This window comes from Callorhinus ursinus, unplaced genomic scaffold, assembly GCF_003265705.2.
Source record: "Callorhinus ursinus isolate GAN/ISIS: 27379988/994484 unplaced genomic scaffold, GSC_fseal_2.0 scaffold9, whole genome shotgun sequence".
Lineage (NCBI taxonomy): Eukaryota > Metazoa > Chordata > Mammalia > Carnivora > Otariidae > Callorhinus > Callorhinus ursinus.
The window spans coordinates 63621388-63648424 of record NW_027397071.1 but is presented as its reverse complement, the minus strand read 5'-3'; the positions used below and the strand labels follow the sequence as shown (position 1 = coordinate 63648424).

General features: G+C 46.0%; 1 protein-coding gene across 7 annotated transcripts in view; it reads right to left on the bottom strand.

The window, feature by feature from the left end:
* Positions 1 to 27037, bottom strand: part of LOC112823825 (AGBL carboxypeptidase 4) — a 1550619-nt gene that overhangs the window by 83174 nt on the left and 1440408 nt on the right. For all 7 annotated transcript variants that reach the window (XM_073896781.1, XM_073896780.1, XM_073896779.1 and 4 more), the window contains one exon: positions 17803 to 17914. In XM_073896781.1, the coding sequence (XP_073752882.1) occupies positions 17803 to 17914 (112 nt within the window). The remainder of the gene's footprint in view (positions 1 to 17802; positions 17915 to 27037) is intronic.

Here is a 27037-nt window from a genome sequence, read left to right as displayed (position 1 = left end):
ATTTGTAAAATGAAGAGGCAGAATGAGAATCTCTCATTTTCCTTCTGGCTCTGACATGCTATGATTTGATTGCCTCGAACTCATTAGTCCCAACTGGCTTGAATGGGACCCAGTAGTATTGAGCATAATCGTAGGAATCCATCAAAATGTAGCCCAAAGAAGGTAATCTTGAGACTTGAGTGAGATAATGCAGGGGAAGTGTTTTGCATTCGGAGGCCAGGGAAGGGCTCTATGGTGGGCTTTTTCATGGAAAAGAGGTGGGCAAATGTGCCCCTTGTCCCCTAACTTGTGTTCCTCTAGCAGCCTTCCCCCCAGCTTGCAACATCTAGCAATCTCTCAGGCCATTCTACCTCATCCTCTCTCCTCTCGTCAGAGAGAAAAGTAGCTCTAAACCAAAGGAGGATGTGATGACACAGTGTGAGACATAAATAACGTGCTGGGGGGCGGGGGGCAAAGGGCAGAGAGGAGAAATCCTGACTTCTGAATTCAACAGATCTGGGTTGGAATCCCTGTGTCTCTTTTTGCTTATGTATAAAATGAGGGTGATTCACATGGTTGTTTTCAGAATTAAATGATATAAAAAAGCTTATGGGCGCACATAAGTACTCAAGTACTCATTTACATCTGTGACAATGACAGCCGGTTTCCTGGGAGTGGTGGTGTGAAGACGAAGCTGAATGCTATATAAAATCTTGAGAGCTGGGCAGAGAGAGGAGGGGTAATCGGTCATAGAGAGGAATGTGTGGGGTGAAGGTGCGAGGATGAAAGGGTGCAACAAGAGTGGTGGTTGTGAAAGCGGGTGCGTCAAGTGTCCTTTAGTAAAGGAGGAATGGGCAGTTAGAACGGGAGTAGAAATTTCATGCAAGGGAACATAGAGAAATGAGTCTAAACCTTTAAAGCTGGAGGCCCTTAACCTAGTAGGTAATGGGGATCCCTAAAGGGCCTTAGGAAATTATGTTTTAGGAAGTTGTGAGTGTGCTGATGCGTCTTGAGAAAGAAGCTGCAACCCCACCCAAACCAGGGTGTGGGGAGGGAGAGAGACTGTCACCTCCCCAGAACTCTGTTGCTGTGCTCATCTGACATAGAAACCTGAGCTGTGGGGGAAACATCGGACTGCACCTCGAATTAAAACAGATGTGATTACGGTAGAAAAAATGTCTTCAAGACTTTAAAAGTTCAATTTTCTTCCTTTTAATCTCTCAAGAGAATCACTGGTTTTAAACCCAAGACAGTGAAAATCCCAGGTAATAAAATGAATCCAGAACTCCATTTGCTGACCAGACCTGAGTTAGATTGCTTTCATAACTTGCTTTTCTTTCAGTAACCTTAAGCCCACAACCTCAGTGGGTCTACACTGGGCCCAAAAGTTTGGTCCCACCATAGGTTATGCCCCTGTTACTCAGAACAGAGTCCTTGAACTCGTAACATCAGCGTCACCTGGTAGCTTGTTAAAAATGCAGATTCTCAGATCCCACTCCGGACCTTCTGATCAGAACTTGAATTTTAATAAGATACCCAGGTTTTTCCTGCACATTAAGGTTTGAGAAGCACAGAGTTACACCTTGCCTTCAGATTGCAGGAATTCTTTACAACCAGAGGAGGTCAGAGTTGGTCCAACCTCTTCATTGAACTAACAAGGACTTAAGATACAGAGAGAGGAAGGACCTGGGTTTTCCAAGGTTATGCAAGTAGTAGGTATAATTGGCATAGTAAAGTTAATAACAAGAGGCCATGTAACGTAAGAAACAATAACTGTCTACGGCTATAGCTGTAGATGAAGCTCAGCACGTTGTAAGCTACTCCGATTTTGGAGTCACCTCTATGTGCAAGATTTACAACCCAGATGGGCCAAAGTATTTCATCTCTCTGAGCCTCATTTTCTCCTTTTAAGCAAGTGGGAACGATAAGATCCTCTTGATGAAGATGTGAAGGTTAAGTGAAGTGATGTACATGGAATACTTACCACAGTCCAGGTACTCACTAGCTAGTAACTGCAATTTCAGAGATGTGGCCAGAACTCAACGCTTCAGAATCCTACCTACAGTCTTTTCTCCTAATCATAGAGTCAACCCAAGTCCTACTAGTGGGCATGGTTTCCTAATTTAATAGGCGTTCCCTCCGCATGATGGATAGCCCCTTCTTTGTGTTCCCTTAGCTCTCAGCTCTCTCGTCTCCTGGCATTTAGACACACGTCCAATGGCTAGTTTCCTTCTCTGTCTTCCCCACTAGAGTTTGTCTTGCCTTAGGGCAGGAACTGTGTCTTTTACCTCTGTCTCCCCAGAGCACATCATAGTAGATGTGCTGGCAGATGGAAGGAGTGAGGGGTGGGAGAGAGAAGGGAGGAAAGAAAGAAGGAAGAAGGAAAGGAGGGGAAGAGGGGGGGGCTGGGAAGATGTTGGGTGTTGGAAGGCAACCATTTTACAGGCTGATGGATTCATTCAGAGAAATAGCTTGACAGTACAGAATTCATCTCTTTATGACTGTGACAACACTAACACATTTATTTCCCTTCTGAAATTAACTTTCTAATATTAAGAAAGGTCAAGATGAACTGCAGCAAAAGAGACATTTTGTCATTTTTAACAAATTATACCAAAGCAGACTGTCAGATTAAAGGGGTCACCGTTTTGAGGTCTAAACGCTGGTGCTGATTGCATAATCAGAGCTAATGCTTGTCTTTCTCACCTTTCCCTGCCCACAGACCTCCAATAGTTCTCTTTGGCCCAAATGATAAAACTCAAATATCTCGGCCTGGTGTTCTGAGGCCCTTTAGAATCTGATCACTTTTTAAAAAATCCATTCCTTCCCCAAAGGGGCATTCTAACCAGCCAGACCCATGTCCTTCCTGCTAATTCTCTTCCTCCTGCACGGCTTTGCTCATGTGATGTCTCTTGTCGTAACTGCTATCTCTCCTACCAGATGCCCATGGAAAGTCTCTCTGTCCTTTCTCTGACCCACTATCCAACCCACTGGCTGGCCCCTTGTTCCTCAGGATTTGACTTGTTCCGGTCTTGAGCCTGACACTTCGGCTCTTTTAGCCTTGATCTGGCCTTGACCATGGCTTCAGCTGAGTTCCCTCTGCCTCACCCACATCGTGCTCTACCCTCCTCAGAGGCATTTGGGGAAGCCTTGGAGGTCTGTGAGAGGACACTGAATGTGGGTGCTTTGTTAAAGGGAAAAAAGAAAGAAGAGGCATAACCCTCTGCTCTGTTCCCCCTGCTCCCTTCTTCCTTTGATTTATCCATTTGTGTGCTTGGCCCTGGGCCCGACTGGGGGGCCATTTGGACTCACTCAGAAGAATGAAAATTAAGCCCTGACTCTGTCTCTTGGGAAAATTACTTAATACCCGTGGGCCTTAGTTTCTCCATTTGCAAAACAAAACACATAGTCCCCACCTCACAGCATTGCAGCAAGCATCAAATGAACGCTTGTGTGTGATTGTGCTCTGGAAACTATACATCTCTGTGACATATTAGTGAAAATAATTAGGACAAGATCCATGTGCTTAAGGACTCACCCCAGGGCCGACAGTGCACGTGCTCCAATCTGGTAGAAGTCGGAGGGGCCTGAGTTTGAGTCTCAGCTCTACAGCATTGTCTCATTGGGCAACCTTGAGCAAGCCAGTTCCCTGCCCTGGGCTTATGTGTTCTCTCTCTCTATCCTCTTTCTACGGACGGTTAGTTTGGAGAACCTCTTCAGTTTTTTCCAGCTTGAGGTTCTCTGGCTCCACATAGGGTTCTCTGAGAACCCAGAGGCCAGAATGAAGTTACTAATTCAAGCTTAAAAGTGACTGCCTTGGAATTAGCCAGCCCCATTCAAGACCAAACTCCCAATTTACCTGGCATGTTCAACCCCTGGACTTCTCAAACCAAGTATTCCTTACAGTGGTTGGGGGAGGGGCAGGGTATCCAAAGTAATGGCATGAACCTGGTATTCCGTTTACAATGTCAATTGAATCTAAAGACAATGGGGATGATTCTGAACGTTTGCTACTCAGAGGTGTCATCATATTCAAGAAAAAAGCTAAATCAATAGAACTCCTCTCTTCTAGGTTTGCTATTTACATGTCTTTTAAAAATGAAAGAGGAGACCCTCTGGGCAATGTTGAGCCCCCTGCTGGCTGCTCTGCCCCGCCCCGGGGGAGCCACTCGCCCTATGCTGCCCTGTAGAAGTGGGCCCTGGGGTCACACAAATCTGACTCCCATTTCCAGCTCTGCTACCCCCAGTTGTATGATGACCCCGCGGGTTCTAACCGTTTTTCGTTTGTTCCTTCTTGCAACTGACATTTTACTGATGTGTTAGGTATTGCACCCTGGGCAAGAGAATGCAGAGGTGACAGAGATATAGTTTTATCCTTCAAGGAGTTCACAGCTGAGTAGAGAAAACAAGCACATAAACCAATGAGCGTGATGTGGAGTGATAAATGTGCATGCCCCGGGGTGACTGCGGGGCAAGGAGGGGCAGGGGGGAGGCTCAGGGAGTGGCAGGGGGGTGTCATTCACGCGGGGCCTTACTTTCCTCACCTGAGAAACAGGGATAATGATGCCCATTTCATATGGTTGTTCTATGGATTAGATGAGGCAATGCCTAGCACATAATAGATGCTCAGTAAATATCAGCACCTTCCCCCTTTCCTACTGCCACACCCCAGGGGACTGAAAAGCTGTTTTCATCTGCCCCATCCACTCCAGAAGGTCCAGTCACATAGCAAAGATGTCTATTAAAGAACATGCCTTAGCAGTCGGAGGATTTTTCAAGGTCGCAGCCTGGAGCTAAACTCTAACAGGAAAGAAACTGTCCATTTGTAACCGGGAGCTTGAGTAAGGCAACTTTTCTGACTGCTGAGTGTTTGCTGGTCATGCCAGGAGTTTATAAAGAAAAGCTTTGGCTTTGACAGGCCTTGTAGGCACAGCCAGAGAGAGGCCATTTCTGTTAAGTGGACTTAGCTGCCAATCAGCGTCCAAACTCCATCTTCCAGTGAGCCTTTGTCCAGAGGCTCAGCTGGTGAAACCTGCTCCAAACCACACTCGGGGTCTGGAATTGTCGAGGAGAGGGTTCCTGAGGATTACGTTCCCTGGTAATTCACTTTAGAACCATCCTTGCTGTCGTCCTCCCTTAGGGATTATACCCCACAGGGGCACATACCCACACCCTAGGAATGACAGAAATCCTCTTGCCCTCTGAAGGTTGAACTGTAAAATTCACCCAGAATGGATTAGAACAGACAAATACAGGAAGCCCAAAGAGAGAAAGGCTCCCACCCCTGGAGCCTCTGATATTATTGTCACGTAATTAAAGGTATTAGCTCCGCTGAAGAAAGACTCACAAATGGGAGTTGGGGAGTGGTCAGAGAAGCCGAAATAAGGGCGAGGGCCTGCTCCCTGTCTTTTAAGACGTATTTGCAATGCTATTTCGATAACCGGAGCTATAGCTATTTTGTAAATACTACAGTTTAAAGATGGTGATAATGTCCTGAAATTAACATTGAAATATCAGCTATTGTACACTACTAGATTTAATAAATGCTAACATTTATTCAGTGCTTATAATTTACCAGCCTTAGAAAATACCAAGTAAGTGCAGTGTCATTTTCAATCCTTACGACACTCTGTGAAGAGATGCTACTACCCTGTTTTCACAGATCGGGCCGCAGAGTCTGAGAGAGGGAGGGCGTAGTCGGAGCCAGAATTGGAAGCTGGAGGCAATTTCTGACTTCAGGGTCCTTGGTCTAAATCCCTAGGAGAATAAAGGGTTTGCCTCCAGTCCTTCCCACTGACAAGGCAATGCTTAAAGGTCAAGGACTTAGCTGACTGAAAAGAGAACAAAGTAGGAAGAAAGGGCAGGATTTGAGGTTTGCTCTGGGGAGGTGGGGTCCCTGTTATGCTTACCTAGAGGGCAAGGAATTGGCAGACTTCCTAGGATGTTAGGAGCCTGGATGTTGTCACCTCTGGGATAGGAGTTCTGAGCAGAGGGTAGTAGAGGTATAGTGCATGGATGGTTGCATGAAGGGACAGATAGAAGGACGGCTAGTCAGAAGACAGAGGCATAGATGGGCATCAGCTGACCCCAGTTTCCTTCTATAATGTGGGCTGGGCTGGCTGCCTCAGGCTCCAATTGTGGGGATTGGCCCCGCACTAAGTAGCCACCTCAGGAGTTCGGTTCTATTTTATGAAATGAGGTCCTTCCTTGTATCTGGGTGGCCAGGTCCCCTCCTCCTTCTATATTTTTTTCCCAATTTTAAAGTTAAAATATACTTGTAGAAAATTGCTGGGAAATATAAAAAAGCGGATAGGAAGGAAACAGCCCTAGTACCCAGAAATACCACTGTTAACATCTACTTCACATCCATTCTTTTGTGTATGTTTTAAACCTAGTTGTTATATGTCTTAATATATAATACACATGCAACTTTGTCTTCTGCTTCTTTTCACTTAAAATTATAGCATAAGCATTTTTACAATATTGTAAACTCTTCATAAACATCCATTATATGAATGTATCGTGATTCACTTAATCAGTTTCCCACTGTTTCCCACTGTTAGGCATTTAGATGTTTTTTTCTCGGTTTTTCACTATTTATAAGTAATATGGACTTCTTTTCGCATAAATCCTTATTCACACTTCAATTTATTTTAGCCTAGGTTTGTAGTACTACCATTGCTGGCTCAAAGCTACAAACAGAACAATATATTTGAAACCCCATAAAGTCATAACAACATTTTTTTTCTCTCCCTTTTGAATTCCATGCGCTTTCTAGTGCCTGATAGAGAGCCCCCTGGATTTCAGGATAAAGTCCAAGCTTCCTGGGGTAGCACACTGGGCTCTATGACTGGCTTCTGCCTACCACTTGGCCTTACCTCCCACACCTTCTCACCATGCTCCCCTCAGTCCAGCACACGGAACTCCTTAGAATTCTCAGAGTCTAGTCACCTGTCTGATACACGTATGCTCATGCATCTTGCTCCCTCGCCCGTAATGCTTCCCCAATCTGTCCAAACAACTCCTGTCTTCCTTCAAAACTCACCTCAGAGGTCACCCTCCCCAGCAAGCCTTGCCTGACCCCTAGTCCAGTGGAGATGACCTGCTTCTCCCATCCAGATTCCTTGCCTGTCATAATGCTTACCACCTTGTCCTGCCATTGTTGGTTTACGGAGTCAGGAGCTCTAGACCAGGGGTTTGCAAACTTTCTCTGGCCATGGAATCCTTTATTCAAACACATTTATCATACTGATAAAGGTTAATATCTGCTGAGAATATATGTGCCTGGCAAAGTGCCTTCCGCAAGTCCCAGGAATCAGTTCAGTTAATCCTCACAACAACCTCTTACAAATGAGGCAGATGCTTGGAAAGGTAAGGGACCTGCCCAAGATAGCAAAGCTAGTGAGTGTTGAAATGAGATTTAAACCCGGGCCTGAACCTCAGCTCTTAATCACAAAATTATACTGCCCCGGTTAAAGTGGAGAGGAGCCATATGGGAGGGGGTCCTCAGACCTCTTACAATTTTTCTGAAAACAGTTTGAAAACCGCTGCTCTATTCTGGATCATCAGTTCCTTGAGGGAAGCGACTGTTTCCTATTTGCCTTTCTATTCCAGTATATAGTCCCTGGGCTGTGAAAATGTTTATTGAATGGAAAAATGAAGAATCTTTTTCTTTTGAAGATTACAGGGAAGTTACTCTTTTATCTATATACTTTACTAGCCTTGAAGTAAAAGCAAGAAATGTGAACCTGGCATGACTTGCTGAGTGGGAGGGCACAAAGGCTCATTGGCCAGGAGGTCAGGCTGTGTCTGGGCTGATAAGACTTCTCACAGCCAGACACCTGGGACCAGGATGGGGCTTGGGAGGTGGGCATTAGAACTTCTGGAGGATGGGGCAATTTCCTGATGAAAGGTTAAACAGTGGAAGCAGTGATTAGTCTGGTCCCTTTCATCAGAATTCAGCTCTCTCCACCACGGTAAATAATGGACTAATTAGGCATCTGGCTTACTTGATTTCCCACGGCTAAGGCCAATTTCTGAAATGCAATATGCTATTTGATGTACCAGCATGAATTCTTCCTGGGCTCCAGAGCCTCCCAACAGCCACAGCCAAAAATAACTCTCGGAGAAGTTCCCCATACATTGAACACAAAACACCCTAAATGTGACTTGTACTCTGTTGGAGGCTGGATAGGCTGAGAGCCTAAGGGAGGGGGGGTCCACAGGCTGTATGCTAATCCAGACTGGCTCAAACCAGGGGCCTGGAAGGGGAGGAGTTTGCTGGTGGGTGAGAAATGGATAGGATAGGTTAATGGGAAAAGCTCCTGGAGGAAATGCCCTGGGGGTATACTGGACTGCTTGGGTTAGCCAAAAGAGGTTAGTGGAGGACTATCCACAGGGACTCCTTTTTAGCTCATTGTGGCTGGATAATTGGATGACCATGGGATAGGGAAAATGGGGAAGCAAGCTAGGTCTAACTAAGGAATGAGGGTAAGTTGAAGAGAGAACTAGAATTTAGAATTTTAGAATTTGTGGATTTTCGATGGAGATCCTACATGGCTGGATTCTAACATTCTAGACTTTCTAAATTTGTGAGCTTGAGAAAATAAATTCCATATGTGGGAGCTCTTGGTGACAACAGATCAGCAGGGGCAAGAGATGAAGGAAGGAAGATGAGTCAACGGAAATGCAGAACAGTGAGAGAGAAGGGCGGGGGTTTGAAAGTCAAGGGTGCCATGGATTTCTCTGGGCTGCTTCGGTGCTATCATGCTGGGAAACAATGTGTCAGATGAGGTGGCTAACAAGATTTCCCCAAACACTCTTCAACAGCTTACTAAGTGTGGGTTCCTGCCAGGTAATGGAAGTAGAAGCTGGAAAAGACAGAGCTTCTGTCCTTGAGAAGCTGTCTAAAGAAGGCAGGAAAACTATCACTAAAACACAGCAGGATGTGTGTTTTCACCAGGCGTGCACCGGCGCTGGGGGATGCCTATAGAAATCCAAACAGCCCTCCTTTTGGAGAGACTGCGTTTTAATCAATGCTTAAGAGGTTCTCATTGAGCTACCAGTGAATGGCTAGCCCTGGCCAGGGAAGCAGGGAGGTGAAGGCAGATCCTTGGCTATGAGGTGGTTTGCAAAAGAAAAGAAAAAAAAAAAAAAAAAAAAAAGGAAACCAGAGGACGTCTGAGGAGATTCTACTATGGCACCAAGCCCACAGAATATATTCCTTGCATGTTTATGGAATAAACTATTAGATGAAAGAAGCAAAGTCTGATAATAGAAGAACAAAGCAACAAAATGCTTTGTGGGCCAAAGGTTGCAAGGAAATCTTAGAGAAGGTGAGCCTGGAGGTAGGTTCTGAAGATTAAGTAGGATTTGGAGAGGGACTTAGTGTGTCTCTTGACTTGAAATACTTTTCCTCGTCTTTACTCAGCAAATGCCCATCCCTCCTTCAGAACCCTGTTCAGATGTTAATTCTAGGTCTTGGTGAGTGGATTTCCTTTTTCCTGCCTGTCTTTCCTCTCTCTCTCTCTCTCTCTCTCACCCAACACACATTCATGGAAGACCTGTGCTCTGCACTGGGTGTCAGGGATCAGGAATGACTAAGGTGAAGTCTAAGACCTCAGTGGGATCGCAGTCTGTGGTGGGGTATGGGAGCTTGGGAAAGTGGGGTCAGTGACGTAGGTGCTGTAATGGCCAAATGCATAAAATATTAGTGGCTCTATTTCTCATATACCTACTATTGAAGGCTATTTATATACATATTATCTTATCTTGAGAGATAGCCCATGGGACAGGCATCCCAGTTGCCAGATAGGGAAAATGAGACACAGAGTTTAGTTGACCTGACTCAAAAGGAAACTTCTGGAAGCTTTGCTGGCCTCCATGCCGTTGAAACAATATGCATCTAGTTAGTTGATGAGAGGTATCCAGAGTCTTTCAGAATGAAAAGATGTTAGAGAAATTAAAGGAAACAATCGGCTTGACAGGAATATTACTCTGAAGTAAGAGATCCATCTCTCCACCCAGCTTGCTGCCAGAGTCAAAGTTATAATCTAGAGAGTTAGAAAAACCATGTCTTTTATCACAGGTGGGAGAAGTTGCCCCTTAGAAAAGTAATGATTTCTCTTAAAATTTCTTAAAGTTTCAAAACCATCTCAAACTATTGTAGGAAAATCTGTAAAAATTTCATGAACCAGAAGCACCCTACGTTCTCAGAGCCCACTGCACAGTATTACATTTACCTCCAATCTTTACTTCCACACTGAACCTTTCCCCTAACCTATTTACAGACTTCCTGGGCCATGTTGGTAGGAGTGGAAAATGTTTGAAGAGACCTAAGTGGGTGATCTATGGCTGTGGTGTGAGTGCATTTAGCCTGCCCCTCATGAACCCTCCGGCAGCTGGCTGCCGTCTGCACATTTCCACAGGGCACTTCTCCTCACCCTACCCCGGGCAATAATCCTTCTTCACCTTTATAACCACTTTACGTTCACATACCTCGGGGCTCTCTCCCACCTGTGTAAGCCGGTCAAGGGCTTATTCTTCCTGCCAGCAGAAGAGTGCACTGAGGCTTAGGAAACTAACATTTATGGGGCCTCGGCCTCGTGCTAAGCACCTTCCTAGGCGTCACTCCAGGCTGTCCTTCGCTGGCCACAGCCTGACTTCTGGGCCTTGTCATGAAAATCCTGCCCATCACAGCCAACAGCCAACTCCAAAATGAGGCAGGGACTCAGACCGTTGGAGCCAAACAGGCCTTGTGGAGTCATCCTTCAACCCCTACCGTGTATAGACGGGGGTGCCGTGGCGGGGGGGTGGGGCACAGGAATGAAAGACCCAGAGAGGGAAAGAGACTTGCCTAGGAGCGCCAAGCAAAGCAGTGGTTCCTCCATTCCGGTGGGAGGTGTGGTTAAGTGCTTTCAGCCTCTCAGCGTCACAAAGACAAGCTGCCACAGCTTTAGCTGCCTCCCCTGCAGGGGACCTTTGGGGTGATACAGCTAGAGACATGGGGATGGAATAAACGTTTGGGAACCTACAGTACTAATTCCTGAGCTCCCTAGGCCTCAGAGACAGTGTGCTAAGGCCCTTAGGGATGTGGTTTTCCGGGGGTGGTACTGCCTCCTCCTGGGGGGGGCCAAGCATCCTGCCATAGGGGCGGTACTTTCCCACCCCAATGCCATAGTTGTGGTCTCCTGCTCTCCTGGTTTGCCCCAAGTGTGTATGTGGGTGGGGATGGGGTGCCCCCAACCTTCTCCCCACTGTGCTTGCCAAGGTGGCGTTCCTCCTTCCACCAGCAAGGTTTCCAGGCTGTCGGGTGCAAACACTCAGGTGCCCCTTGGTTTCTAGTGAGGAGCTGCCATCTCAAGGCCTTCCGAGCTGGTGACCCAGTGAAACCTCTGCCCATGCTAAGAGCAGACCCCCTGGGCCCCTTCCTCCCATTTTGACTGGGTGGGGAAACTGCCTGGCTGTGTGTTTGTGTGTCTGTCCTTTGTGTGATTATGTATAACTTGACACCTGACTATCTGGTATGCACCATGTCTATGCTCTCATGTATATATGTTCTGTTTTATGTATGTGAACACAGGCATTTTCTGCATATCTCCACGTTGTGCATGTGTATGTGTGTGTGTTTTCTGTGTAGTGTGAATGAGTGCTGGTTCCGTGTGTGTTAGATGACCATGTCACCGACGGCTGTTTGTCTTGCAGATGTATTATAACTTATTTATTTATTTGACAGAAAGAGAGCAGCTTCTCTTGAGGACCGCAGCAGGCAAGCGAGGAAAAAAAAAAATAAAATAAAAAACAGCCCAGCCCTGTGTTGCTCTATTTTAAAAACTGCTCCATGTTGTTATGGCAGCTAATTTTCCTTAAATGATTTAAGGAAACAGATCTGTCTACGAGCTACAGCCAAGTTGTTATAGCAACACAGGCCTTTCTCCTCCAGGAAAAGGGGGGAATCACCCCCCCCCCAGAGCATAGAAGCCTCTCACAAAAGCAACCCTTAGGCTCTGAGAGACTGGGGGCAAAGGAAAGGGCAGGAGGGGACCCATTCACCTCCCACCATCAGTCCCTGGCGATTCTCCTTAGCAACTGCCCTCACCGCTCTCCAGTTCGGATCTCTTCCTTCACCTGGACTACATAAGAAGCACCTGATGGGCCTCTCTTCTTTCATTTCGTCTCATCTCCTTTGATCCACTCATTGCAGCTTTCCCAAGTTTCTAAAGCATATGTCATTCAGGATAATAGTCTCTCTGGTGCCATGTTCTCTGCTGCATGCTGGATATGCATAGGGCATGTCCTTGAAGGGCATGCCAGGGACATTGGCCTTTATTCCACAAGCAATGGGGAGTCATTGAAAAGTCTTAATCAGGGGATAGAGACCCAGTTGGATTTAAATTTTAGAATGACTCTAGTTTCTAAATTGGGGGACTGAGTGGATGGAAATGCTATTCATTGATCTCTGTCTCCTTTGCTCAAACGTTTTTGATGGCTCTCCATTGACGACACTGATTCTCAGGAATGAGAGAGGGTGTGTGCTGGAATATTCCTAACAAGTGGCATTTTGTTCCATGGCCTTGATTTTTTTTTTTTTACAGTCATGATACTTAATTCAATTAAAAATCAATTTAAAAGAGGACCTAAGACTTTGATTTTATTTATTTATTTATTTATTTATTTATTTTTATTTATTTATTTATTTGAGAGAGAGAGAGAGAGCACGCACAAGTGGAGAGTAAAGGGGCAGAGGGAGAGAGAGAAGCAGGGTCGCCGCTGAGGAGGACCTGGGATCATGACCTGAGCCAAAGGCAGATACTTAACCGACTGAGCCACGCAGGTGCCCCTAGACTTTGATTTTAATGAGAAGAGAGCATTGGGCCATGGGAAGAAGCCAAATTCCTTGACTCCATGTTCAAACTCACCCATGAACTTCTTCATATCTGCCTCTTGGGCTGCCCTCTTGTAGCTGCCTGTTGTGAATCCTGCACACCAGCCCCAGCAGCTGAGGCCCCTCACCTCCATTCCACTGTTCACCTCTCCCTGTAACCTCCCTCATCCCTAAACCATAGTCTCCGGATGAACTATTACCCATTTCTAGAGTCTCAGTCCAAAGTCTTTGAGCAAACTTCCTCATACACACACACACACACACACACACACACACACACACACACACTGGATTAATCTCTCCCAGCCCTGTATTTCCAAAGCATTACATTTTCTCTACTACAGCACACCTTCCTGGCTGCCTTGGTTGAAAATTCTTCATAAAGGTCTGGCCTTCCTATTGGATTGTGAGTTCTTCCTAGCCTGAGATCCTGCCCCATTAATCTCTATAATTCTGGAGGTTATGGAGGGTCTTGCAAATGGGCATTGAGAAATGTGTGCTTCATTCAATTAACTGAGCATTTTAAAGCAACACCCGCTTTTTTATCTCTGCCAAATACTTCTCTGGGTGTGCCTCTCAGGCAGATAGTTAGGTGCTAGAAGACTTAACAGATGGGTGGTCCTAGGAAGCCCATCCATAAATGGGCTTAACTTTTTAAGGTTGTAACTGGACATAGATGAGAGAGGAAAGCCCCATGTGTGCTCTTGTGTGCGAGTGACTCTGGTTGTGTGGCTGATGGTGTGATGTGAAGTCACCATCATACTCTATGGTGTGTGTGCCAGGATAAAGCCAAACTCCCATGGGTAGGGCGTGAATTCTCACCTGAAAGGTGCTATCATTTTGGGGGCTAATTACCTGGGGAAGAGGTAGAATATTCAGCCCTAAGATCAGAATGGGAAGGAGAAGCCTGGATGTGGAGCAGAGTTGGAACCAGCTTCCCTGGTCTTCACCACTGGAGGTAATGGAATGTCTAAGAGCAGCTCCTGAACAAAACGTGCTTGGATAGTGGGAAGTCAGGAACCCAGGGATCTGAGGGAGCTCCTGGTGGCCAGAGAAGGCTAAGCTCAATGGTGGGTAGAACGGGGTGGGCACTGAGGCCAGGAATGGGGCACATTAGTGAAGATGACCAGAAACCTGTGTCAGGGGAACCAGAGTGGGTGATGCCATCTCAGGTTCTGTCCCTGGGTGTGGAGGACAATCTCAGCAGGCTGCAGGGGAACCCAAGAGAGGGTTTGTGTCCACAGACCAGAGCCTGAAGTAAAAGAGGGCACAGTAATGGTGGCACCAGCATCTGGGACACTCTGAGGGAGAGCTGAAATTGGGGAGAAGTATGTGGTCTGGTTGCTCCTCTTCATCAGGGAAATCTCATTAAAACCAACTCACAGAGACTTTGGTTTACGTCATCATTTGCTTAGCCTTTATTCTGAGCACCTGCTCAAAGCCAGGTCCCTGCTGGGCACAGGGGACTCTGAGATGCATCAGCCAGACCCTGCCTAGGGACAGTCCATCACAACTGGTAAACAAAGGCCACTCTGTCCACAGGGAGCTGTCCCAGGAGTGGGGCATAAACACTTTATATCTAAGATCCAGTGTAGTCCTCTGGGTAGAACAGTCCCTGGTCAAGATCATCATTCTGTTTCCAAGGCCCAGAGAGGTGGCAAGGTTTAGTGAGCAAAGGCTCTAGAAAGCAGCCTTTGAAGTAAATGCCATCATTAACACAGGACAGCAGGCTCCTGTTGCCAGGTGAGAACACAGAAGGGCTCATGCCCGGAACTCACAGTGCAGGTTGGACATATCACTTTTGCTCAACTTCAAAGTCAGCATGTCTAAGCTTGTTCCCAGGCTCCTGATTTCCCATCTCAGGAAGGGCAACCACATCTAGTCCACTGTCCAGACCAAACCATGGGTATCATTCAAAACTCCCTCCTGTCCCATCAGCCAGTCACTAAGCTGCCCATATCTCTCTCCATAATGCCTCTCCAACCCTACAGCAGCAGGCTCTACTGGTCTCCAGCCTCTAGCCGGGCACCCTCCAAATCCACCCCCTTACAGAAACCAGAGGGATCTTCCTGAAATGCAAACCTGATCCTGTCACTTCCCAGCTTAAAATCCTTCCATGCTCCCCATTGCCATGAGAATAAAGTCCAAATTTCACCCTGTATCATAACCCCCTCTGCCCCTCTGTCTGCCCCTAGTACCGGCCACACTGAATGACTTGGCAGTCTCCTGAGGGTGCCTCCCTCTCAAGGCAGGTGCACAGAGGTCTCCTCTGCCTGGAAAGCCCTCCCTGCCCTGGGAATCTTTTATGCATCAGCTCAGGTATGGCATCCTGGGCTGGGTCCCTTCTATGGGCTCCCAGAGCCCCTGTGCCTTCCTCCACAAATGCACCAGGGATAACTGCCTGTAAAAGCCTGTCTCCACCAGGCTGTGACCTCCTTAGGGGTGGACAGCAGCCCTGATGACTCCCAGCATCCAGCACAGAACCCGAAGGAGTTCGGTGAGGAACAACAATGCTCAAGGACATAGTCCCTGTCCACCAGTGAGGGTCTGCTGATTCTCTGCTTGCTGACTCTGTCAAGCAGAAGGCCACTGGGATGGAGGAATGAGGCTGTGAGCATTTAGAAACGAGGCCAGAGGCTGTCCTGGCAGTTCACATAGCTCTGGCTTGAGTGATTGTGATGACGTACACAACAGCAGAGGTCAGGAGGAGAAGGCATGTCAGGATATTAGGGCAGATGCCCTTGGGTACTGTAGTGTCTGCAACTGGACACAATGACTCTTACGGTCAAATGTGACTTTGAATCCAATCCCAATAATGTTTGTTGAGGATCTGCTACATGCCAGGTACTGTGCTAGGTGCTTTCCCATAGCTTTTAAGTAGAGCTACGGAATAATTTATCATCTAAACTGGGACACTTCTAAGAGTGAAAGGGGGCACTATTAATAAACACTCTAGGACAACAGGTATAAATGGGAACTGCCCCAGGCAAGCCAAAACTTACAACCATCCTACCCACAGGTCACAGTTTGTGTGCTTCCTTGCCCCCCCGCCCCCCGTAACTCTACACACAATTTGTAAATCTATATTTATCAGTATTTACTTATTCAATGTCTATTCCCCCACAAATTGCAAGGGTTAGGGTTTTGTTCACTAGTAGGAAAAAAATCTCAATGCCTAGTATATAGAAACTACTTGATAAATACTTGTGGAAAGAAGGAAGGCAAGACTGGAGTAAAAGCCTGGGCAAGGAGAGGGGGAGTGGAGAAGGGAGAAGAGATGGAGGGAGCTGAGATCCTTGACTCCCGTGGTCAGCTTGACTCCCATGTTAGTGCTCCATGTGCTCGGGTCTTAAAGGAGTGGACTTTCAGGAAGAAGACAGTTTAGGCAACAAGCTCAGCATCCAAGTGTGTTTACTAAAATCCAACCAGCTGATGAGCAACCTATTCATGGCACAAAAAGTGTCTAAATCTCTCTGTCCCTCAGTCTTGGCTGATCTTTGTTTCTGTAGCATGGAGGAGTGCCCAGTTGTTTGTGAGCGAATCAATGACTTCTCAGTGATGATAGCAATGGCAGGCTGAAGCCTCTTCTCTTTAGAAAACCTAACCCTTCCCCTTGGGTCCTCCTCCATGCCTCACCCCCCAGCTCTGTCCTCAGGGATTCATCCAAAACACCCTTTTTTTTCAGGGACTCCCACTCTATCACTTCTCCTATCCTGTGTCTTTTTTTTGGTTTAATCATGCCTCATTGTCCTCTCTATGAATAACTGTTTTCTGTCTATAAACCGTATTACAGTTGGCATAACAGGATTTGCCATGTTCAATCCAATCCAGTTCAACCAATGGTTTAGTGAATATTTATTATCAGCTAGATCAGAAAGAATGTCGGGGCTATGGCAGTCAAGGGGCCATGAAATAACAGTCATAAAAGTTAGAAGAGACTCCGATGTCATCTCACTCCAGTGTCTTCCAAACAATAGAATCTCTTCTATGCACCATTTTGATAGTGTCATTTAGCTTGAAGGTGAACACTTTTAGTAAGGCAAAGTTCATAGCTCCTACATCCACTCCATTTTAGGCAGAGCTAATTGTTAAAAAGTTCTGTTTCTCTATAGACCTTACCTCCTCCTTTGGCCTCCACCCAGGAGATGTCTGTCCTGTCCTCCCTGATGGCTCTTTAGGGATAGAATGATAGTGGTCTGCTTCCTTTCTCTAACCTATGGAACCCCCATGTCGTCTCCTATTTCTTACAAAGTCTTGCCCCTGTGAGCAAACGCAGTATGGAAAACCATTGTTCCCCTTCTTTCTGGACTAGCAGGCCCTCTTCTCTGGGAATAGGTTCACCACGACCACCACAGCCCACAAGTCCAGCCATGTGGTTCCAGTGTGCTGTCCTGTCCTTACAAATCCTTGCCTATGGGGCCAGAGTTGACTTGCCCAGAGGTGGCATATCCCCCAGGCTAGGCCAGTCACAGTCTTTTGGAACTGGAACTAGAAAATGAGAGTGTATCACTCTCCAGGGATGGAGCCAACAGATGTGACACTTGGCACCATGTCTCCTACAGGTGGAGGAGGCCAGTCTACAGTCTTTAGTTATATGAGATACACTGGTACTCTCGTAATAAATTCTCTATTTTGCTTAAACTAGTTCAAATTGTATTTCTCTTGCTTATAGCCAAAGAACCCTGTGAATCTGCTTCACTGTATTTCCTTTATCCCACAAGACCTCCTGAACCCAACTGAACAAGATATTTGTGAGAGGTGGGGGAAGGTATTTGGGTCTATCCAATTTAAACATAAGACCAGCAGGCCTCATATATCCATCCTGGTTTTGACCCTGCACTCCTAATTTGTAGCTTCTACTGGAATTTCCCAGTACAATATTGCCCTTTCCCAGATTAAGCCATAAAACCAGCAGGTGCTGAAGGGGTTTGGTTACTCACTGGGTCATTGTACATCTGGATGATGAGCTGTTTCACTCCGTGCAGGGTAGGGTGGGCCCACGGAGAGGGATCCAGCCAGTGACGGTTCAGGTCAAACCCCATCAGAGAGCACCTAGGTAGTACCCGGAGTCAGAGTCAGTATGAACAGGACAAGCCAAACTTGTCACTTATCAAAATACAGCTAGGAGTAAGAGCAGTCCCTGTTTTACCTACCTAGCATTTATTTTTTGCCAGAAACAGTTCTAAACATTTTACATATATTAATTCACTCAATGCTTTCAACAAAACCCTATGAAGTCACTACTGTTACAATTCCTATTTTATATAAGAAGAAGTTGAATCACAGAGAGGTTCAAATGTTTCTGTGGAGGAGTCTGACTTCAGTATCCATGCTCTGAGACCACATACACATGTATATCTCTCATACGGGTCAGTAGAAAAAAGTGCTCAGGCTGAAGCCACTGGTGTCCATATTATTCCCCTCTGTCTCGCACCCACAGCTAATCCATTGTCTCTACCTTCAAAATGTATTCAGAACCCAGCACCCTTTTATCAGCTCCACTGATATCACCTTGAGCTCAGATGAAGGTCCTGAGTATTTTAACAGTCTCTTACCTGGTTTATATCCACCCTGGTATCCTCCCAGCCCACCTCTCATCCCATCTTCTTCCCCACCCCCATTTTCCACATAGCATCCGGGGTGATCCTCTAAAACACAAGTCAGATGATGTCCTTTTTACGCTCACATAGTCCCTGTTAGATGCAGAGTAAAACCCCTTACAAGCTACAAGTCCCCATGTGGTCCTTCCCTGCTAACTTCTCTGACCTCAGCTCCTACCACCATCCCTCTCGCTTCTTCTGTGCCAGATGCTGGACTCCTCATTGTTCCTCCAACACACTAGGTGCATCCTGGCCTCTTATCTTTTCCTCCAGTCTGGGAGTCAGGCAGATCAGAGTTCATAACTACTGTCTGATCCCTCCTAATGTAGTAGGCATTTACCCATTTTCTTTGGAGAATGCCCAACATCTAACCCTGTGATTAGAGGGGACAGTGTTGGGGAGAGTTTACTCCTCCATCATTACAGATGATGAGACTATGGGGGTGCCTTTTCTCTCACCACAGAAGACAGATGGGCCAGATGCTCCCTCTTTGTGATCTGCCAGCCACAGCAACAGAAAACCAGACTCAGGCAATAGTCACTTCCCTCCAGGCCTTAAAGTTGGACTAGGTGATATGAGGTTGGGAGTCAGGTGTACAGCCGTGCTACCATTGAGCAGGGGTAGTTATCCCTGCCAACAGCCAATTTGCCCTCCATAGCTATTCTGTTAATTGTTTGTTTTCCAAATATGGCCCTTCCTATAAATTCCCTTTTTGCTTCAGTGGCTGGAGTTAGTCCTGTTTCTTTAACAGAAAGCATCACTAACCATATAGCTCTGTAGGCTAATTTATATTAAACCCCAGTGGCTGGTCACCATGCAGATGGAACCATTGGTCTGGGTGCTATGCCCACAGAGCTCTTTGAGCTTCTACTGAGCATCTAAAAATTTGGAATGGAACGCTATTGTTAACAACAGGACTTAATCACAAATGACCGTAACTTTAGAGATGGTTAGCTTACCTACCTCTCCTCCGCCTTCAATTAAGAATGCCCTAAGCAATGCCTTAGCCAAGTCACCAGCTTGCTCCATCATACTTCTATGATCTGGTACTCACCACCTCCCCAGGCAGCTTATCTCATTCTTGGACAGCTCTGCTAGAAAACTCTTCCTTCTCTTTAGCTGAAATTTGTCTTCCCAGTGACTTCCTGCACTAGTCTCATCTTTGCCTCATAGAGTCACACAGAACCATAAGGCTATGTTGTGAAGACCAGGAGCTTTGGAAGTCACAGTTAGGTTTAAGTTTTGATTGGTGACCTTTTTAAATTTCTTTTTTTAAAAACTCCTTTGGGGGCACCTGGGTGGCTCAGTCATTAAGCATCTGCCTTCGGCTCAGGTCATGGTCCCGGGGTCCTGGGATCGAGCCCCGCATCAGGCTCATTGCTCCATGGGGAGCCTGCTTCTCCCTCTCCCACTCCCTCTGCTTGTGTTCCCTCTCTCTGTGTGTCTCTCTCTGTCAAATAAATAAACAAAATCTTTAAAAAAAACCAAAACCCTCTGGGCTTCTGTTTTATCATATGTATAATGAGGATAACAACCTTGACTTTCTGTATTGTGAACATGAACTACTAATGGCCCAGCAGAATCCTCAGAACAGAAGGAATATTGAATAAATGGCAGCCAGTGATGACAGTGGCAGTGGTGGGGATTGTGGTATTGTTGAAATTGTCTAAATCTAAATATCACCTCCTCCAGGAAGGCTTGCTGACTTACTCTCTGCAAATGTGGGATAGGTGCTTTCCCTCTGCTCCCACAGCATCCACTGCTCCCCCTGCCCCCACCCTGCCCATCAGAGTGACTACAGAACAAGATATAGTAATTATTGAGTCTGTCTTCCCCACTGAACCATGAATTCCTCAAGGGTGTGGATGATGTCTTATTCATGTTTGTATTCTTGTGCTTGACAAAGAGTCTGGACTATGGTAGACATTGAGGAATTAGTTGTTGATTGAATATTTCATTCTTTCCCAAGAATTTTCCATTCCAATCTCATATGATATAGTTCTTACAACCATCTAGGCACACAGGTGGATTCCATTTTTCAAGTGGGAGCACTGAAGGCCAGAGAAGGTAAGCCATTCCTTCAAGGTCACCTACCTGGTACTCCATAGGGCTCAGACTACAATCCAGGTGAATTGGCCCTGGGGCCCTGGTCTTCCCATTTGGCCATTCTGCTTCCAGGAAGTCTCTTTCATTCAAAAAAGTGAGATTCAAAACTTAAGAGAAAGATCCTGAAAGGTCAACACCTTGATCCAGCCTGTTGATGAAAATAGTGTGGCTGGTGACTCAAAGGCCACTCAATCCTCAAAGAATCCTGGCGTTCCTTAGAAGCTAAAACATTGGTGAGACTCTTCAGTGAGTAGCAACTATGCTGGGTAATTTTTGAGCTGATTTTTTAGAGAACACTTCTAATGGTAACAGTCTATCAGTAGGTGGGTATTTACTAAAGAAAAACCTTAGTAAAGATGCAGGAGCCCTGCCTGGCTAGGGACCAGGGGACAGGCCTCTAACGTCTATATCATCTTGAGACAGTCACTTCCCCTCCCTGGGCTCCATGCTCTTCTTTGTAAAACGAGAGGGTTATACTTCACTCAGGATGGTCTCTGCCAGCTCACTCATTATACGTTGTTGGGTGTTCTTTGTTTTTTTACTTTTTAAGTTTCTATTCTAATTCCAGTTAGTTAACGTATTAGTGTCAGGTGTACAACATAGTGATTCAACACTTCCATATATCACCCGGTGCTCCTCATGACAAGTGCCCTCCTTAGTCCCCTTCCCCCCACCTGCCTGCCCTCTTGTTCTCTATAGATAAGAGTCTGTTTCTTGGTTTGTCTCTCTCTCTTTTTCCCCTTTGCTTGTTTGTTTTGTTTCTTAAATTCTACATATAAGTGATGTCATATGGTATTTGTCTTTCTCCAACTGACTTATTTCGCTTGGCATTATACTCTCTAACTCCATCCATGTTGTTGCAAACGGCAAGATTTCATTCTTTTTTATGGCTGAGTAATATTCCATTGTATAAATATACACCACATCTTCTTTATCCATCTATCCATCAGTGGACGTGCGAGCTGCTTCCATATCTTGGCTATTGTGAATAATGCTGCTATAAATATCATTATATGATTTTAAAGCATCACTAATTGGGATTAATCCCCAAAGTTAGGGACTTAGAGGAAGCACACATTTCCGATAAAGTTAAAATACCGATATTCTAGGGAAAGGATTGACAGTTTTAAAAAGAAACACCAAAAAGTTAAGAGTTACTAGTATCTTAATGTTAATTGCATGCATTTTTCAACGTTTGATATTGTCATGAGACCCAATCTTTGCCTCTAGGAGTTCTCAAGTTGCTCTGAACTTTGAAGAAGGGATGGGAATTTGCCAAAGTCAAGGCCTCAGAGAGCAGGCAGGGGTGTGCAAAGTTCAGCGAAGTGAGAATTGTTGGAAGTTACACATATTTTTAACAGGCCACTAGTGTTTATGTTTGTGTCCCTAATTAGGCTAGAAGCACCAGGAAGGCAGGGCTGATGCATTTTCTTGTTAGTGGTTTCAGGACCCAAATCATCTGCCTAAAGACAGAGAAATAGACAAGGTGACCTCCAGATGCCAGGTTCTCATACTATGATTGCCAGTTTGGAGTCATTGAGTATGAAATCCCGGGTCTCTGCTCTGGGTCTCTGTCTCCTTGGTGCTCTTCTATTCTGTTACTTATTTTTGAGATGAAATCTCTGTTTGAGCTCAAAGTCAGGACCCTTGTTCTGACATGAATGGAACTCTTTATGGTAACAATGAGACACAATATTTGACATTAGGATCATTCTAGAAAATCCAATTTTATGGAAGTCAAATTTATAGGTAACTACATAATATATACTTTCATTCTCTTGAATTGGAGATACTCTTGACTATCTTTTGTTTCTTCTTCCAAACTGCGAGCCCAATGGGGGCAGGGATTATGTTTGTGTCACCTTGTGCCACCCCCCCCAACTTATCTACTACAGACCCAGGTGCAGAGAAGGTTCATTATATCTACTGAATCAATGAGTGAATGAACAAGTGTATGAACAAATACCCTGAATATGTGCGAACAAATACCCTGAATATGTGCAAACAAAGTTTAGGTAATTCCTTGAAGACATTTTTTGAAAAGTATTTAAGTACCTGTTACATGTTAGACATTTTCACAATAGCCAGATAAGGTAGGTATTATTAATCCTCATTTTAGGGTGCCTGGGTGGGTCAGTCAGTTAAAGTGTCTGTCCTTGGCTCAGGTCATGATCCTAGGGTCCTGGGATCCGAGTCCTGCATTGGGCTTCCTGCTCAGTGGGGAGTCTGCTTCTCCCTCTGCCACTCTCCCCTGCTCATGATCTCTCTCTCTCTCAAATAAATAAATATTTTAAAAAATCCTCATTTTATAAATGAGCAAATAAAATCCAAGAGAGATTTGACTTTAGAACATCACTTGACAACTACTAGGATATAGATCAGGGATTTGAACCAAGATCTTATCAATGCCAGGATGGTCTCCAGTGATTTTTTTGAGGCTGTGGCATCTATGAAAGAGACCCTCAGCTACTCCTGTCTGCTCTTCCTTTACTGGTCTCTTCCTCCTCTGCACAATGGCAGAGATACAATGGCTTCAGAGAACATTATTCAAATGGCAAGTAAATAGCTCCATCTTGTGAAGGGCATCATGCCCATCCTTGTTGCAATAATGGCAGTTAGAATGAGAGCAATGATTTTAATTTCCCTCCTTATGATTTCCTTTTCATCTCTTCTAAAGGATAAAGAAAGAGACAGCTTGGTGACTTCAGATCAATCTCATCTGAGCACTGTGGGGCTGTGTGCTTCTGGAAGGGTGGCATTGACAGGCAGAGATGTATGAGGCACACATGCAATTGTCTCTCAAACGCAGCAGTTTTTCAGCATTACCAATGAGCTAGATTGGATTAAGTATATTTGCACCAAAAGCAAAATAAATATTGCTTTATTTAATGCCACTAAAAGTTGGGATTCAATTGCCCTTGGCCTGAAGTACCTTCTAGCTCTATTGATTGGCCAGTGTCAGAATGCCAGACAGTCTGTCATCAATAGCTTCTGCAAAATGCTTAGCAGGTGGGGTGGGCTCTACTATGGTGGAGATGGAGGATGGCGGGCAGTGTCCTTTGTCCCAAACATAAGGGATAATTACAACACATCTGCTCCACATCACCACTCCCAGAAATATTTAAAGCATTTCCCTCACATTCCCTCTTAGGCCATCACAACAAGGATGCAACCTGGGCGGTAAAGGCAAAGAGGAGAATGGATAAGAACATAGTGGGCTGCCTGGGTGGCTCAGTCGGCTGAGCGTCTGGCTCTTGGTTTCCACTCAGGTCATGAATTCGTGGGTTTTGAGATTGAGCCCCGCTTCGGGCTCCACGCTCAGTGAGCGAGATTCTCACTCTCCCTCTACCCCTCCCGCTCGTGCTCTCTCTCCCTCTGAAATAAATTAAGTGAAACCTAAAAAAGAAAAAAAGACCAGACCATAGGTTCTAAGTCAGAAGGACTTGAGTTTGAGTCCCAGATCTACCACTGAGTAGTTTTGTGACCTTGGATAAATTCATGGGTTTTGTTCAAAGACCTGAAAGCACTAGGAGGGCAGAAACTGAATCTATTTCATTTGCCATTGAGTTTTCTGTCAGACATACAGCCAGCTCTCCATTAGACTGTATAAATAGAGGCTCAGAAAGCTTAAGTAATTTGTCTGTAGCCCAGCAAGGACAAGTGACAGAAGCAAGACTTGAACCCACTCTGCTAGCTCTAAAGCCCATGTTCTTAGTCATCACTATTCTCTTAGCAGTCCTGGGAGTCAGGTCAGCATCCAATTGAGAGGACTCATGTGAGGTGAGGGTTGTATGCAACACCCTTAATTTTTAAATGGGGAAGCTGAGGGGCGCCTGGGTGGCTCAGTTGATTAAGCATCTGACTTTGGCTCAGATCATGGTCTCAGGGTCCTGGAATCAAGCCCTGCATCAGGCTCCCCTCTATGTGGGGAGTCTGCTTGTCCCTCTGTCCCTTCCCCTGCTCGTTCTCTCTCTCTCTCTCTCTCAGATAAATGAATAAAATCTTAAAAAAAAAATAAATGGGGAAACTGGGTTTCAAATGGGGACTAACATGTAAAGTACCTTCATGCAAATTGACAAAATGTGCCCCCCTCCAAGCTAGAAACAGGTGCCCCTTCTGAGTGGGTGATGTACGCTTGCTCTGGCTAGATGTGGGGTTGGGGGCAGTCACAGCCAGCCTGGCCCCTTGACCAGGAGCCTGTACTGCATGTACATGTGAGGAGGCCCTGGATATTCCCAAGGCCCATAGCAGAGCTAAGATGAGGTAGAACTTCCCACCTCCAAGGGTCAGCAAGATCTTGACCCTGGAATGGTGGCCTGGAATGGTGGCCTTTCTGGCAAGGTGGTGGGGTTGGGGGAAGGGAGTACTCAGACCATGCCTAGAAAAGGGATCATCTTTAACCTTGAAATTCCTGGGTCCTTTCTCCCAGAACTTATGGCTAGTGGACAAGAAGTTTTGTTGGAGTGCCTTTTCCCTTCCCACGGAGAGCATGTGCTCTGGGGTTTCAGTCTCCTTCCATCCTGTCTCCTGCCTGGCAGCAACATCAGGCTTGGTGGGAGGGTGGGATTTCCAAATGGTGACTTAGGACAATTCTGAGAAGCACCAACCGAAAGGACCCAAGATTTCATAAAACCCAATTCCCACATCTCAGAGACAGGGAAATGGAGGCCAAGGTCACATAGCTATGTAAGAGTAGCACTGGAAGTTCATTCCAGGACCAAGAGATTATTTTCCCTCAATAACAACACTGACAAGGAGTAAAAAAGAACCATTTAACAAGGCCCAAGGGGGAACATTTTCTAAAGGAGTGCACTGGCCCTTGGGTCTAGGAATCATCTTTTTCAACTTCTTAAGTGAGAAAGGGCAAAGGAAACACAAAAGAGAAGAAAAGTCCTTTAGGTCCTCGCAAGCTCTGGGAGCCAGTGAGACCCCCGCCCACCTTGTCTAAGCCTGAAAAGTCACTTAGATGGCAGTGTGGACTCTGAGCCACACTGCCTGGATAAGATCTTGGCGTTGGCCCCATCTTAACTGTGTGGCCTCTCTGTACCTCAGCCCTCATCTGGGCAATGTGGATCTTGCTTACCTCAGAGGGTTGTTTTAAGGATTAAATGAGATCAGTCATGGAAAATGTTGGGGAGACACTGCCTAGTTTGAGATCACGGCTACACATATGTTAACTGGTGTTACAGTTTGATCTTGGTAGGACAGTCAGGGTCTTCCACAAACTGGTCCCCACTTATTCCTCCAGCTTCTTCAACCATGTCCCTAATCTGTATACCATACAAGGCTCATACATGTTACATCCTATGAACTAATTGCAAAAAGGTGTCCCCTCCTGTGGGCTGACGTAATCCCTCCAAGTCCCAAGGCTGATCAGGCCTGGGCTGCATGCCAGCCTCCACCTGCCTTCTTAGCTGGTGCCTTTGTGCAGTGCGTGAACCTACACTGCGGTCTCTAGCTCTGACCATGCACAACGGCCATGTCAGACCACTTGCCATTCCCCAAGGCTCAGGCGGCAAGGCTGAGGCTAGGCACTGGGGCTCCAAGGCAGCTCCCTGGTTTTGACTCCTGGATTTCCTACTATCGCAGGACCTTGGGCAAGTTATTTAACCGTTCTGTGTGCATCAAGTTCCTTGTCTGTAATATGAGGATAATACAAGAACCTACAGCACAGGTTCATGGGGTTGTTAGGAGGAAGCTCCCATTTCAACCCCAACAGGGACTCTTAGTGTCCAGCAATAAGAGAATGGCTCTTCCTCTCGATCCCCTTGTTTCCTCTTCCCAGAGGGAGGCGGTGAAACTGTTCTGATTGGTCCACTTAAGAAAAGGGGCAGAGCCTGTTGGCCCAGCCCCTCCAGGCATGACTTGCTGAGATCTGTGACTCCCGCTGGGAGGGTCCATTCTGGCCTCCTCCGTCATGTGCCTTCTGAGAGGCAACTCACTTCCTTCTTGGCTTGGGGCTGGTGGCAAAGTTGAACTTTGGGGTGAAGTAGAAGGAGGCCAATTTTAGCCACAGAGATAAAGCATGCCTCCCAAATCCTGCTTTTACCAATAATCAAGCTAATTTCGACCCCTACTTTTCTGATCCCTCTACCTTCTTCTAAACTGGTGGGAGTAGCGGGGGGAGTGGGAGCAGGCATATGATGAGTTCCATCTTCAGTGGAAATAATATGTAAAAACACTTACAACAGGGCCTGCCTGGTAGCTTGCATAAGTTCAATTAATGTTTGTATTGTTATCAACACTGTCGTGGTCTAACATCATTCCTTTGTTTTAGAACGCCCCGCCTGCCCATCTCTTCCCCGGGCTAACTCCTCCTCATCCCTCAAGGCTCGTCTCACACAACACCTCCTTCTTGAGGGCAAGCACAGGTCAAAGCCCACCTCAGTTCCCCAGTGCCCAGTACCAAGTGTGTGTTGTGTGAAGGCCTGACGGAAAGAAGTGGTGGTTGGGGAGGAGGGGAAGAGGA